The sequence below is a fragment of the Gobio gobio genome (assembly GCF_949357685.1).
Source record: "Gobio gobio genome assembly, chromosome: 5".
NCBI lineage: Eukaryota > Metazoa > Chordata > Actinopteri > Cypriniformes > Gobionidae > Gobio > Gobio gobio.
In genome coordinates this window covers 27,873,322-27,887,107 of record NC_137101.1, presented here as the reverse complement: position 1 = coordinate 27,887,107, position 13,786 = coordinate 27,873,322, and the positions used below count along the sequence as shown (strand labels likewise).

At 38.3% G+C, this 13,786-nt stretch overlaps 1 protein-coding gene across 3 annotated transcripts in view; it reads right to left on the bottom strand.

The window, feature by feature from the left end:
- The window catches only part of tbc1d22a (TBC1 domain family, member 22a), a 190,682-nt gene that overhangs the window by 169,794 nt on the left and 7,102 nt on the right, over positions 1-13,786 (bottom strand). For all 3 annotated transcript variants that reach the window (XM_079817527.1, XM_079817529.1, XM_079817528.1), the window contains exon 4: positions 8,365-8,544. In XM_079817527.1, coding sequence (XP_079673653.1) covers positions 8,365-8,544 — 180 coding nt within the window. The remainder of the gene's footprint in view (positions 1-8,364; positions 8,545-13,786) is intronic.

The window sequence follows — 13,786 nt, the reverse complement described above, 5'->3', positions numbered from 1 at the left end:
AGCTGACAAATACGTATATGTGCATTTATCAGTCCAGGTAGCACGGAGAACGAGTAAATATTGTTAATTTACTACCGACATTGTTATAATACAAAGAGTGTGAAGCTACACTTTAATAACTGTCAGGTAAAATCTGATAATAATTACAGGAAACCCAAGTTACCTGAAAAAGTGATTGAAATTCAATATGGGAGACCAAATAGTAAATTTAAATGCACTGAGATGAATAAGTAAGTCTCAGAAGCTACAAACTGGTGCTTCGTTCACTTCTGGGATTTGGTTTAGCACAGTTAATTGTGTCTCGAGTGCTGCCTGCGAAGATTTGAGTGCTCACCAAGGTTATCTGAACAACTGGCTGAAGTACTTCATGACTCTAGATCAGATCCAGGCGACCTTGTTCAGCTGTACACTGCTTAAACAGAGACCTTGATGTGAGCAATATATTTGAGCAATATTCTCGATTTCTCAAAAGTCTCTATGATGAAAAGATACTGCCACTGAGCCATAATTACAAATAAAAAAATCCATGAAAGTGAACACAGGCTGCGAAATGTTGACATTGCCATTGTTGACATGGACAAGGAAAATGGCACTATACACAAATAAAATGCAAAACAGAGACAAAACACTTTAAAATGAAATCAATGTCCTCCAAGAAAATGTCAATCACCAAGCTCAGGAGATCACTAAATAATATACAATCTATTTTAAATCAATTTTATATTCATTTTGTTTGTGATTTGCAGTACTTGGAACCATATAACCAAACTTTGGGACATCCCTAGATATCCTGCAATTTGATATAAGTTTAAACAGGACTGCTTATATCACGCTAGTGTAATGCCAACACATGTACATCTTATGGCTACACATATTTAATATGCAGACTTCCAATATAAATGTCTTATTAAAACACACATTTTTCTTTAAAAAAAAAGAATAATATTAAAGAATAATTAGTCAAAAATACTTTGGTATCAGCATATGCCAATGGCTTTTATGTAATATATACACCGATCAGGCTTAACATTATGACATATGCTCGATTGGACTGAGATCTGGGGAATCAACCCCTCAAACTCGTTGTGCTCCTCAAACCATTCCTGAACCATTTTTGCTTTGTGGCAGGGTGCATTATCCTGCTGAAAGAGGCCACAGCCATCAGGGAATACCGTTTCCCATAGTGCATCCTGGTGCCATGTGTTCCCCAGGTAAGCGACGCACACACACCCGGCCATCCACGTGATTTAAAAGAAAACGTGATTCATCAGATCAGGCCACTTTCTTCCATTACTCCATGGTCCAGTTCTGATGCTCACATGCCCATTGTTGGCTTTGGCAGTGGACAGGGGCCAGCATTGGCACCCTGACTGGTCTGCCGCTATGTTTATTACATTATTACGGGAATTATTTAAATGAGGAATATCGTGACGTTCACGTTCCCATTCGAGGCATTTCAGGTAATTCAGAAACAGAGTTTAGTTGTATAGAAAATAATTCCATTTGAGGGGCTTTGGTACTGGGTAGTTATAGGTTCTAGTCACCAAGGCAGTCCCTCGAGAGCTAAATGTTCCCTCTGGAGCATTTTCCTGGTTGCATTCGCACCTGCAGTTGGATTTTGAAGTGACGTAAGCTGTCACTTACGCCCTGCCGCTCTAGTTGTTGTGTGGGATTTTTATTTTGACAGCGCTGAGAAAGGCTTAGCCCAAGCCTGAGCACACTTTGGCCAATCAATCGCTGTTTTCCATGTTCGTGGATAAAATGTCAGCTATAAATTTAAAAATGGCAGGTGCCAGTGTTTCGCACTTGGGTCACTGGTCGTTTCTAGTGTGCTGGGTTAGACCCTATTCTCACGTAGGAACTAAAACCATTGCCAGTTCCTGCGGTGGTGCAAAGACACCAAAAAGCGGGTACTTCTGCCATTAGAAAAAGGAACTATGAATAGGTTCCTCTGGTGCGAAAGCCCCTTTGGACTGGACTTTGTAACTTTGCAGAACTTGTCCATGCTCAAACTGCAACATTACACATAGAGAAAGTTGAAAATGTAAAACAGCATAATAGGACCCCTTTAAAACCAAATGAGAATGTGGAAAATAATGAGTCTTGTTAGATTATTTCAGACATCGTACCTCATATTGCCAGAAATAAGAAATATTAGCATTAGCCTACTGCTTAATGATGTGAAAACAGTGAAACACAAATCTGCCAAAACGTTGATTTTCAAGTCCATTCTCAATTTACTTCAGCCTTAGCATACATCACAGATGTAGCAGAATTTGTGCTGATTATATTATAACAGCATAACAAAAATACACCAAACACTATTACATATTACTCTATAATCTATTACTCAAACGTTAAAATAAAATAAAATGACAAATAAGCATTTCAAAAGTGTTAAAGCTCTTGCAATATACTCCAATATTATAAACCCATGTGACTGTATGAGGAACAGACATCAAACAGCATATAATCGATCGTGATGCGGCAAGTTAAAACATTACGTTTCTGCGTTTTTGTCAATGTTAAGCTTGATAGACACTGTGTGAACAGTGTCAAATGGAAAAGGAATGGAGAGATGAATTCTATTTCTTTATTACTCTACATAAACCGCTATTAAAATGTAAATGTGCATATTCTCTCTACTTTTTCATGTTTTTGGATTTATTCATAGCACATGAAATGTCTCCCGGAATGCTTGCAATACCTCAATGCCAGATTCTCAATATAATATTCTTGAATTCCTTAAAAGAATTTCTGTGCCGCAGATGCCACTAAACTAAGTTAATTTGAATCATGCATTTATAGGATTGTGGTTGAGCACTAACAGAAGAATCGGCTATGTTAAGAGCACCACAGCTCCCCCATCTGAGACACACCGAGAGAAAAGGTAGTCAAACGGTAGAGAGAAGGGTTCAATGGAGGTGATACGTCGCCATGGCAACAGTAGACAGCATCAGGGAGTAATTGCTTCCTGTGATTGTAGCAGTCTCTCAGAGAGGTAAAAGCTGACCATCTGATGGCATCCCTCGTAAAAACCCATCCGTCAGGTACTCATTAATTTGGACACAGAGATGGCACCAAACGCTTCAGAAAAAAGAGCTTGTAAAGGAAGGAGACGACTTTTTGCTCATTACTGTTCATTAGATATGACAAATTAAATGTCTATGTACTGTTCTATCTACTTTCAAAGATGCTTTGGTACAATACCTCAATACACGACATTAAAAGTTTGGACATGTTAGACTAAAAAACTTTCCTTAAGATCATAAACAAATAGCTCTAAAGGCTCACATTTCAATGCTTGACATTTATTCTGTAGACAGAAATAAGAACGGTGCCTACTGAAGGCTTATTTCCAAAACCTTACATAACCTTTACTCGCTTGTGTACATTGTGCGTAGTACGTACTTACACCTACGTGGCAAAGTTTGTTGCACCAAGATTGTTGCTTATTTTAACCTCTTAACTGTCACCGTCCCACAGGTGGGACGCCTGGTGCTCTTTTTTTGATCGCCTTTTTTCATATCATAAATTTAAGTAATTATCACAAATTAGGTATCATTTGAAAGCTTACAAACTCAAAATTCATCCTGTGAAAACCGTTTTGAAATCGGACATTGTGTTGCCATGGAAACGTTACTCTAAATTATTCTAGTGGGCTCCTCCCCTTGGGTGGCGCTGTCATGTTTCATATTACAACAATTATTTTAACTACTTTATATTCAAAATCTTTTCCAATCTTGACAAAACGCATATTGTCGGAAAGGTCTGAGTCTCAAGGGTCCATATTTGGTGACTGTTTTGTGATGGAAGTAATATTTGGACAGAAATTTACAGGAAAATGCATCAAAACAACAATAAATGGAATTTGAATGACACCCGGTGGCTATTTTTGGTACAGCACCCTAAACAAAATCTCATGGGGACTTCAATTTTTGTGATATCAACTTCAAATTTGGAACACAAATTGGTTAGACATATGGCTTTGATTTTATAGTAATTTTAGAGTAAATTCTTTTTTGTAAAATATATATTTTATATGAAATAAAAAATATTTAGTACAGTATTTTTCATTTACAGTAAATTTAAACTTCCATAACTATTTCATACTTTCATATTTTGAATTGCTTTCACTTCAGCAATAATTTGCAGAATGTCGTCTTTAAAACGAGACCAAACTTTGGTCTATATTCCAAAGCATTCTTGAATTACAGCCCTTTAAGTTTGGATAGTGCATTTTCATGTGTATTCTCAAAAAGGGGGGTGACAGTTAAAGGGAAATGACTAATTTCCTTCTATCTGAGCCTTTGAATTAAACAATGAAACAAAATAATTTACTTTAAAGCAATGAAAGTATGTTCAGGTTTTTTTTTTTGCGATTTTAATTAAGTAAATATTTGTGGTTTCAGAGTGAAGTGCAACATTTAGACACATGTAGTTAGCTCATCATGATGCAGTGTTTCTGGTTATGTTCACACTTGCCAGGTTTGGTTAGATTAAAACGAACTCTGGTGCGACTGCTCTGTTAGTGCAGTTCATTTGAATAAATGAGAATGCTGGCATCTGAACCCTGCTGCGCACCAAACAAGCGGACTGAGACAACTGAGGATGTGTTCACACTTGGCACGTTTGGTTTGATTAAAACAAACTCTGGTGCGATTGCTCTGTTAGAGCGTTTCATTTGAATAAGTGTGAATGCTGCCATCCAAACCCTGGTGCGCACCAAATAAGTGGGCAGAGAACACTGAAAAGTCTCGCTCCGCTTCCAAACGAATGTGTAGTTAGAATAAAAAATTAACGCAACTCGGACCAAAGACATGTAAACGAACCAAAAAACAGGACATGATGTCACAAGATGCGACCCTAAAAAGAACAGAATGCTCAAGCATACCTGTTTTTTCTTGTCATAGTCGCAATGTTGCCCATCACAGTTCGGTACAGGCAGAACTGAGTCTCCCCGCAGCAGATTGTTTGTGTGTGTGACGGAGGGATTCCTGCCGCTGTTTTGACTCCTTTACACATTTTACGCACACATACAATGAGCGCACTTTTCCCAGCACACCGCATTGTTTTGGATGTTCAGTTCAGTCAAGTTCGGTCGCAAAATATACGTAATAAAAGGCGACCAATCAGGTTGTGAATCTTTGGAAGGTTTCGTATCTTTAGGTTCAGTGTTAAAATGCCAATGGGAACACTTAAGCACACCAGGACTAAATGTTTTTTTTGGTCCTGACAAAACGAACCATGTGAACCGAACTACAAGTGTGAACACACCCTGAAAAGATGGGTCTTGGTCTGCTTCCAAATGAAAGCTATTATTAAAGTGCAATTTTAGTTATTGCATCTGGCAACATGATGCAAGTGAATTGCAGAGCTGGTGCAAATATATCCACATCACTATGATCTGATCAGATGCTTTCTTAACTACCGTTTTCTCACCGCTGGCATTTTTGTTGAGTGTTTATTTTGTTATTGAGAGGAGAGCATGCATCACATATTTACATATTAATTTAAATGTCACTTTCAGCAGCATGGACGACGTTGTTATGTTCGTTAACATTATATCGCTGCAAAGGTATTTCCAACTTCTTTTTACTTCGACGCAAAGAACATCGCTGTGACTAGTATCGGGGCCTTGAATCTCTTATATATTCAGTTTCTTGAACATTAAGTGCGCACGAGAGCGAGCAGGAGCAATAAGTTGATGCCTGCAGTTCACTTAACAGCCACCGGTATCGCTAATAACAAGGATTTCTGAATTCTACATATAGTCCCTTTAATAATGGGTGGAAAAAGTGAGAAAACACCCTGAAAAGATGGGTCTTGGTCTGCTTCCAAATTAACTATGGAGCAGTTCAAAAGAAATATGAACGCAACACGGACACGGACATATAAACAAACCAAAAACACCCTAAAAAGGACAAAATGCTGAAGCAATGAAGCATACCGGGTTTTTTTTTTTTTCCGTCATAGAGGCTACACTGCCAATTAGAGTTCGATACGAGCACAATTTTTCCCACCTCCTTCAGGAAGTGTAAGGTTCGTACCCATGATGCGCACCCGGGTCCGCATGACAGCTTTCACATTAGCAATTTTTCAGGCATGCCCCGTTTCGAATTAAACTGCCAGTGTGAAAGCATCCTTAATCCCCTCTGTTTTGCATGTGAAAACCACTGCCATAGTTCACACTTTCATTTAATTCAGGAGTATTCAAGTTGCTGAATACTTGATTACATACTGTTGATATGCAAATGTCATGGTTGAAGGTAATGGTATAGTGAATTTCCACGGTTTCAATAAATAGTAAAATAAGCCTATTTTAAAAAAAAGTTTCCCCTAAACTTCATGTTATAATAAGAAATACGTCAAAAATGGGGCTCTGTGCTATTTCTCTGGGTCTTTTAGTTATTATGAGTCACTGCCAATAGAGGGCAATCATCAATGCTGTGGATGGATGGATTGATGGATGGATGGGAATTCATTATCATGTTGGAGACCCCAGCTTAATTATAGATTTCATTCATATTTCATTCGGCTGCCACATGTCTGACTCATAATTTCAGATGTCTAATAACGGCAACAGCAGCCAAACTGATTCAGGGATGCCCTGTGAGCCAGTCAAATGAAACCAGAAATGACACTCCAACATCCAGAGGCCTGTCAACATCGACACCGTCCTGATTTCATGGATCTGCAATGCTTAAACCCCAGAGATGTTGCTGAGCAATGATATGAGAGCTATGCAGAGACGGTTGAGATTACAGACTTTTCAAGTGAAAGCTATATTTACACTATTTGCTTTAATGATATACTATATTATTGTGCACAATTCACTTGCACATGCATTATCTGTCAATGAATAATTAAAAAATCTGTAATTATTTACTGATCCTCATGTCATTCCAAACCTGTATGCGGTTTCTGAAGAACATGTATGTTATTTATAATTCAATACGGTCCATAGCAATCATATCTATCCAGGTCCACAAAGAACAAGGGGGAGGGGGGTAACAAAGATTAAAGTGGTCCATATAACATGCACTATCAGAATATATATGCACTATATTCCAAGCCATATGATAGCTTTGTGTGGCAAACAGTAAAACAATAACACCTAAGGTGTATGAGTTTGGAACAACATGAGGGTTATAAAATAGAGATAAAATTTGCATTTGCATTCGCATCAACACCTAACCCAAGCAAATATGAATGCTTGGCCAACAAATTACATGCATTACAGTACTTCTTTTTTTTTTTTTTTTACCAAATTCTGTTTTGTTTCCCGTTTTATTTTTTTTCTGGATTCCAGTTCAATGGTTTAATTAAATGGTAATAATCAAAAAGCATGTCTAATCAATCGAATTCATAAAATGTTTAAAATGTAATAATTTATTGCAATAAATGTCCCGAGAGCCTCTCTTCCGTTCTCTACAAGTGTGCAACACTAGCTAACGTTATGGAGCTTTGAGATGGGAGTCCACTAATGTCAACAAGTGAATAGCACAACCCAGACTCCAACATAAACTGAAATAAAAAAAAGTTGCAACAGCGACACAAACAATGTTAACGTGTAATGACTCAATGAGGTCAACTACAAAAACACATGAAACAAATGCTTATATGCTCAGGATAGTGCCAAAACAGCTATTCTGTACTGTAATGTCAATGTGAAGAAAAGGGATTAATTCAAACTATAGTCTCACATAGCCAGATCTATATAGTCTACAGTTTCAAATATACATTATAATCAAGCAATCAAAGAACAAATAAGAACATCGCTGTGATTATTATCGGGCCTTGAATCACGTTACGTGCACACAAGTGCGAGTAAAAGCAATAAGTTGATGCCTGCAGTTCACTTAACGGCCACCGGTGTCGCTAATAACAAGGGTTTCTGAATTCTACATATAGTCCCTTTAATAATTGGAAGTAAACGCTTGTCAATGGAGAGTGGCCAGACTCTCTGCACAAATGAAATGTACGAGAGTCTGGTAGGACCAGGCTATGTCATTCCGGCAGTGCGTGCGCTTCAGATGATCAATGCAATCAATCACAATTCTAAATCACAAGAAATCATGTCAAAATGACACTCAAACTGTAAATGTTTAGTTCATCCAAAAATTTTGCACATCCATATTTACTACAGTATGTGTGTCATTGTAAATCTGTTCATCATATAAAGCAATTGTGTCTCTTCAGAAGACTTGGATTAGACACTCGATTAGTTATTTTTACGATTCCTTTATGACATTTTTTGGATCTTTTAAGTTTGAGGAATGGACTTGAAATGGAGGGGCAGAAATTTCTCAGGTTTCATAAAGAATATCTTCATATATAGCCAAGCCAAAAACAGCATCTTACCCAGATCAGTATTAGGCCCGGCCAGAACCTGTCTGAACTTGTCGAGCCTTGATGCCTCTCTCTCGGTCATCGCAGGAGTTCCAGATGTGTTCTGATCCGCCATGCGGGCCACCAGTGGAATTACCGGCCTGTGTGGGAGTGACTGTTGTCTGTGTAGTGCTGCCTGTTCAACGCCCACTTCTGAAACACAAAGACGAAGAGAAAACACAGCTGTAATGAGAATATACAAACTGCTGCCTGCTTTATCACATGCTTCAGCCCATTGAATGTAATCACGGAGGCAATTCATAACACAGTTTGCCCAGAGGTCAGGCGAGGCAGTTACCCCAATATGCTCAGCTAGTGGGAATGAAACACTTCGCTGTCAAACTAAATCCATTATAGAGCTCGGACAGATGAACCTCATTCAGAGTGCCATCATCATTTGGAGTGGGAATCATTTAGCACCACAGAATTCAATTCATTTAGAATAGATTCTATTTTAATTTCGATTCAGGGAGTCACGATGAGATTACATACGATTCTCAATGTGTATCTTGTGTGCAATGTGTATGCAACAGCACAGGGACCAATCATTTGTGAGCTAAACCTGGCACATCTCAATTTTTGTAAGCAAACACAGTTCAACCCAGATGAATATCAGGGAAGGTAGGAGTACTTACTAGACTGGGTAAACCCAGCCTGATCTGCCAGCGATTTGATTTCGCCCTGCAACTCAGTCTGGAAACCTGTGATTTAATTTCTACTGCTTCTGTTACACTTTTGCAAGAACCAATAGCAGCGTTTCCACCACAGGAACTTTCCCCAGGAACTAGGAACTTTGGGGTGGTACTCGGTGTGTTTCGACCGCAGGAACCAGGGTCTAAATGAAGTTCTGGGTAAATATTTCCCCCTCCATTCGGCCCTGCTCGCGAGGTAGTACTTTTTCAAAGTTAGGGAACTTTCGGGGGTGGGACTTGGGCGTTGAACATGCTGATTGGTTGACTCCACGCAGCATTTTATTTCAACCGGCATTTTTAAAAGTCTTTTGCGAGGTTCGTTCAGGAGCGCATTGTCTCAGCAATCTCACAGTCAATCCGTAATAGCTGATAACAACATACGAGCTTTACGAGCTTTCAGAACACGCTTTAGTATCACTGCTCGTCTCTTTTCCGCAGTTTTGTTAATAGTTTTGTCTTTAACCAATACATAACTAGCAAAAGCAGCGCTGCTTGCATCTCCTCCATACTTGTTATTGTTGCAGACAGTGTCGCACAAAAATTATCACTGTCCATCAGTGCCTGGGAGGAACAGTCGCGCGCAGTCCCACGTCTCTGGACTAATTTGCCTAATCTTCACCGTACTTCAGACCGCAGTGGAAACGCAGACAGTAGCAGGTCTCGGGAAAAAACAGTTACAAATTGTTCCAGGTAATTTCAGTGGAAACGGGGCTAATGATGAGGATAGAGAAGCGATGGGTCTTTGCTCGTTGAGTCCTTGGTTGAAGGTAGGGATGAAACGATTACCGGTTTCACGATAAACCACGATAAAATGTAGTGACGGTTAGTAATATCGTATAAAATTGTACTATCATTAAAACCGCGTGTGATTATCACGATTGTGAAAACTCGCGGTAAATCTTGTCCAGTCAGCGTCAGTCTGGCGCGGCGCAGCGCACCGCTGTTTTTTGAATGAGAATAAATGGCAGAAGGCAGTGACAGCACTCGGGGGATTGTTCAGACTTCTAAAAGGACCAAATCTGAGGTGTGGTCATATTTTGGCTTTTACAAAAGTCCTGAGGGAAACTTAATCGAAGATGGTCACCTTGTCTGCAGAACATGCCAGAAGAAAGTCGCTGTAATGGGGAACACTTCAAAACTACGAACGCAAGGCAAGTGGACTTTGACCTCAATACCAAAACTACGTCTGGGAAATAATAACGTGAAGCGAACGAACAAATTCAGTCAAGACTAGGGTGATATTTAAGGGATAATAATCAGGGCTTGACATTAACAACCGCCATTTGCGGGTGTAACGTTATTTCGGCTGCACACTAGTCACTCTGGCTGTTGAACTTATTATAGTCTTCTCAAAAGCCATCTGTTATAATCGTGTTGCGCATTAGAACCACTCACCCGTGTTTCTATTTTATTTATGAATGCAATGTCTCATAATCAGAGGCGTTCAGATTAGCCAGAGTTTTGTTCAGAGCACGCTCACTCGCTGAAACCTGCACTCAAAGCAGAGATGAATGTGCGATGTACACAGGAGATTCATTCATCATACAGTGATCAACTGTTTTTGTTCTATTTCAGCAGCGAAAATGGTTTAAACAAACACAGCAGAACCACAGCGCCTCTGATTGACTGGCATAACGCTGGCGAATTTAGGGACCGTCTCTAAAGTTACATACAACATTGGTAACGTTATACACGTTTCAAACTTCACTAGCATTTGAAGAGAATGACAGTCATAAAACTGACTGTAAAGTGTTCATCTAGGTGTCAGGTATGATGCACACATTTTGATATTTAATAAAATAAACTGTCAAATCATATGGAAATATGGATATGCATTATTTCACTAGGATACTGTTTGGGCTCTAACACAAAATATGCTAGATTTAAATGCATCATTGCTGAACACTGATGAGAATATTGCTTGAGAATATATTTACAGAGATAATATTAGAGATTATATTTACGACAAATTATTATTTGCTATCGTTGCTATTGACGATGGCCATTAAGGAAGGAAATCCCACAGAATCTAGCTTAAAAAATGCGTTAGAGCTGCTTTAGGTATTTGTTGTTTGTTGAATTTCAAATATAAAACTTGTTGAAATGTTTTAAGTGTGTGCATCTCTTCTTTTTGAACACTTTCATCTCGTTTGAACAAAACCGTGATATCGTAATATTGATAACCATGATAATTTGGGTCACTATAATCGTGATGTTAAATTTCCATACTGTTTCATCCCTAGTTGAAGGACTATCCAATTGCATACAGAGTCATTTGAATTATGCTCGTTTATCATGCCTCTTGTAGTCTGATTGGTTGAAGGACTATCCAATTGCATACAGAGCCGTTTAATTTATGATCGTTTATCATGCCTCTTGTGCAGTAGAAAATACAGAGCAGACTCCCCTGACCAATGTTCAATCTTAAATTGAGCTTAGTCAGGTGATAGCCAGACAAAGTACTTACTGTAATTGATACTGTTTAAATATTAAAAATACAAATGAGATTTCCCTGCCCATCAGCTTGCTCACTGATTGTAGGCATTTTTTTTTTTAATCTTGTTTAATGAAATCATTTTTTTTCTTAAAGATGGAACAATGTGTACATTAAAAAGTGTTAAAATGGCGTAAGGTGAACAAATGAAATTGAATTGAACTGGCGGCTCATAAGTATTATTAATTGTTAATTGTACATTAAATAAAAACATCAAGACTTAAAAAAAAAGATTCCTGAATAGTGTGTTATTTCATGTCGGGAAATGTTTTTTATGCATTTAATATTTATTAAGTTTAAAACAAAAAAATGTTTAATGTGTTCTCACTTCATAAAACAGTATATCTTTTATTACAATTACAATTTTTATTTGATCTTTTTCTTTTAAGATTTGTGCTTTTGTTTTATTAATTTAATATTGTTGACTTGTCATATATATAGACATACATACCATACACACATTTATTGATTGACTGAATGATTTATTGACATTTTGCATTAATAAAGTTTAAAGTTTAGTTTAGTCCCAGAGACACACATTTTAGTTCCACACAGCCGTAGATACTGGTTACTGTTTTTACCTCAGGTAAAATCTAAAAGTTGGTTAAAATGCTTCTCACACTTGCTAGTTCAGCTGATATTTTCTCAGCACTGCCACATGCGGTCTCATGTTTTGTGTAAAGATGCCATATAAAAAGCTTATGTTATATGTTATATGTTATATGTTTAATGTAATTAATGTAATGTAATGTAATGTAATGTAATTTAATATATATAACTCTATATTTTCTATATAAATTACACAAACACGAATATACTTTATTTTCTGAGTCAATTAGTGTAGCTGCTATTTTGGAAGTGTTGCACGTATTTGACAATACATCTGTAAATAGATTTTGCCCTAATGCTTAATAAATCATGCTGTCCAAACACTGAAAGTCACTGTAAAATGTGATTGCACGCTTGTTAGAGGCATTAAATGGATGACTTTGAGAGATCATTCTCGCTTTAAGCATCACAACATCTTCAATGTTTAAAGATGTTTGTGTAATCCCTACAGAAATTAGACAGTGCGTGACGGCTGCTGACAGTGTCAACACAAGGTACTATTAGAGTGGAGGCAGAACACGTCAACAGGAAGTCCATTATCACAGTCATCCATCGCCACACTGGCTGGCAAAACAAAGGACTGGCAGAACTGCCTGTCAGTGCAGGTACTGGTGGAAGCAGACAGTCCCTGTCTGATATACTCAAACTCATAGCGAAATTTGTTTCGTTCTTCACTCAGGGGTGAAGATATTTTGAAATACCAGGGTAGGTGAAATACCTGAGTTTAAAATGATCCCATAATTTACTCACTCTCAAGCCATAATAGGTGAATATGACTTTCTTCTTTCAGCCAAACACAATTGGAGATGTAAATACCCTGGCTCTTCCAAGTGTTATAATGGGAGTGAATGGTAACTTATGGCTTGTTTCCACCGAGTGGTGCGGTTCAGTACGCAATGTTTGCAGTTTCCATTGTCACAATTTGTGAACGGTACTCTAATTCCAAACCGTACCATACCACTTTTTTGGCACCGTTCCGTTAGGGTAACTAGCACAGTAGTCCGGTACTAAAGGGGGGTCCTAAAAGACTCACTGCAGAACGTTGATTGGTTGACAGAGAATCGTCACTTGCATGTGCTTTTTTGGGCTGTTTTTCATTGCAGCCTGCAGCCTTGGCTCAAATAAAGCTTCTCGTCTTCTTGTGACAACAGCCACATGGCGAGAAGCAAGAACAAGATCTGCTGTATGTCGTCCATTGTTGTTTACCGTGTCGCTTTCTTCTTCGCGCAAGAATGGCATCGATCGCTACACCACACCTATCTTAAGGGTACTGTTGGCAGTGGACACGCAAGCCGGATCAGGATTTAGTCTCCCGAATCGTACTGAACTGTACTGAATTCTAGCTTATAAAATTAAGATTATGGATATTTTTATTACAAAAACGCTTTGCTTCAGAAGGCCTTTATTTACCCCCCGGAGTCGTATGGATTACATCCATAAATGGATGGATTTTTTGGGCTTTAAAATTAACTCCCACTATAAAGCATTTTTTTTTTTAACATAACTAATGCTTTCATCATTTTTGGATGAACTATCTCTTTAAACCAAGCTGACGTAAAAGAACTAGTGGCGACGAAAGCTGACTGTATGGTGACCATGC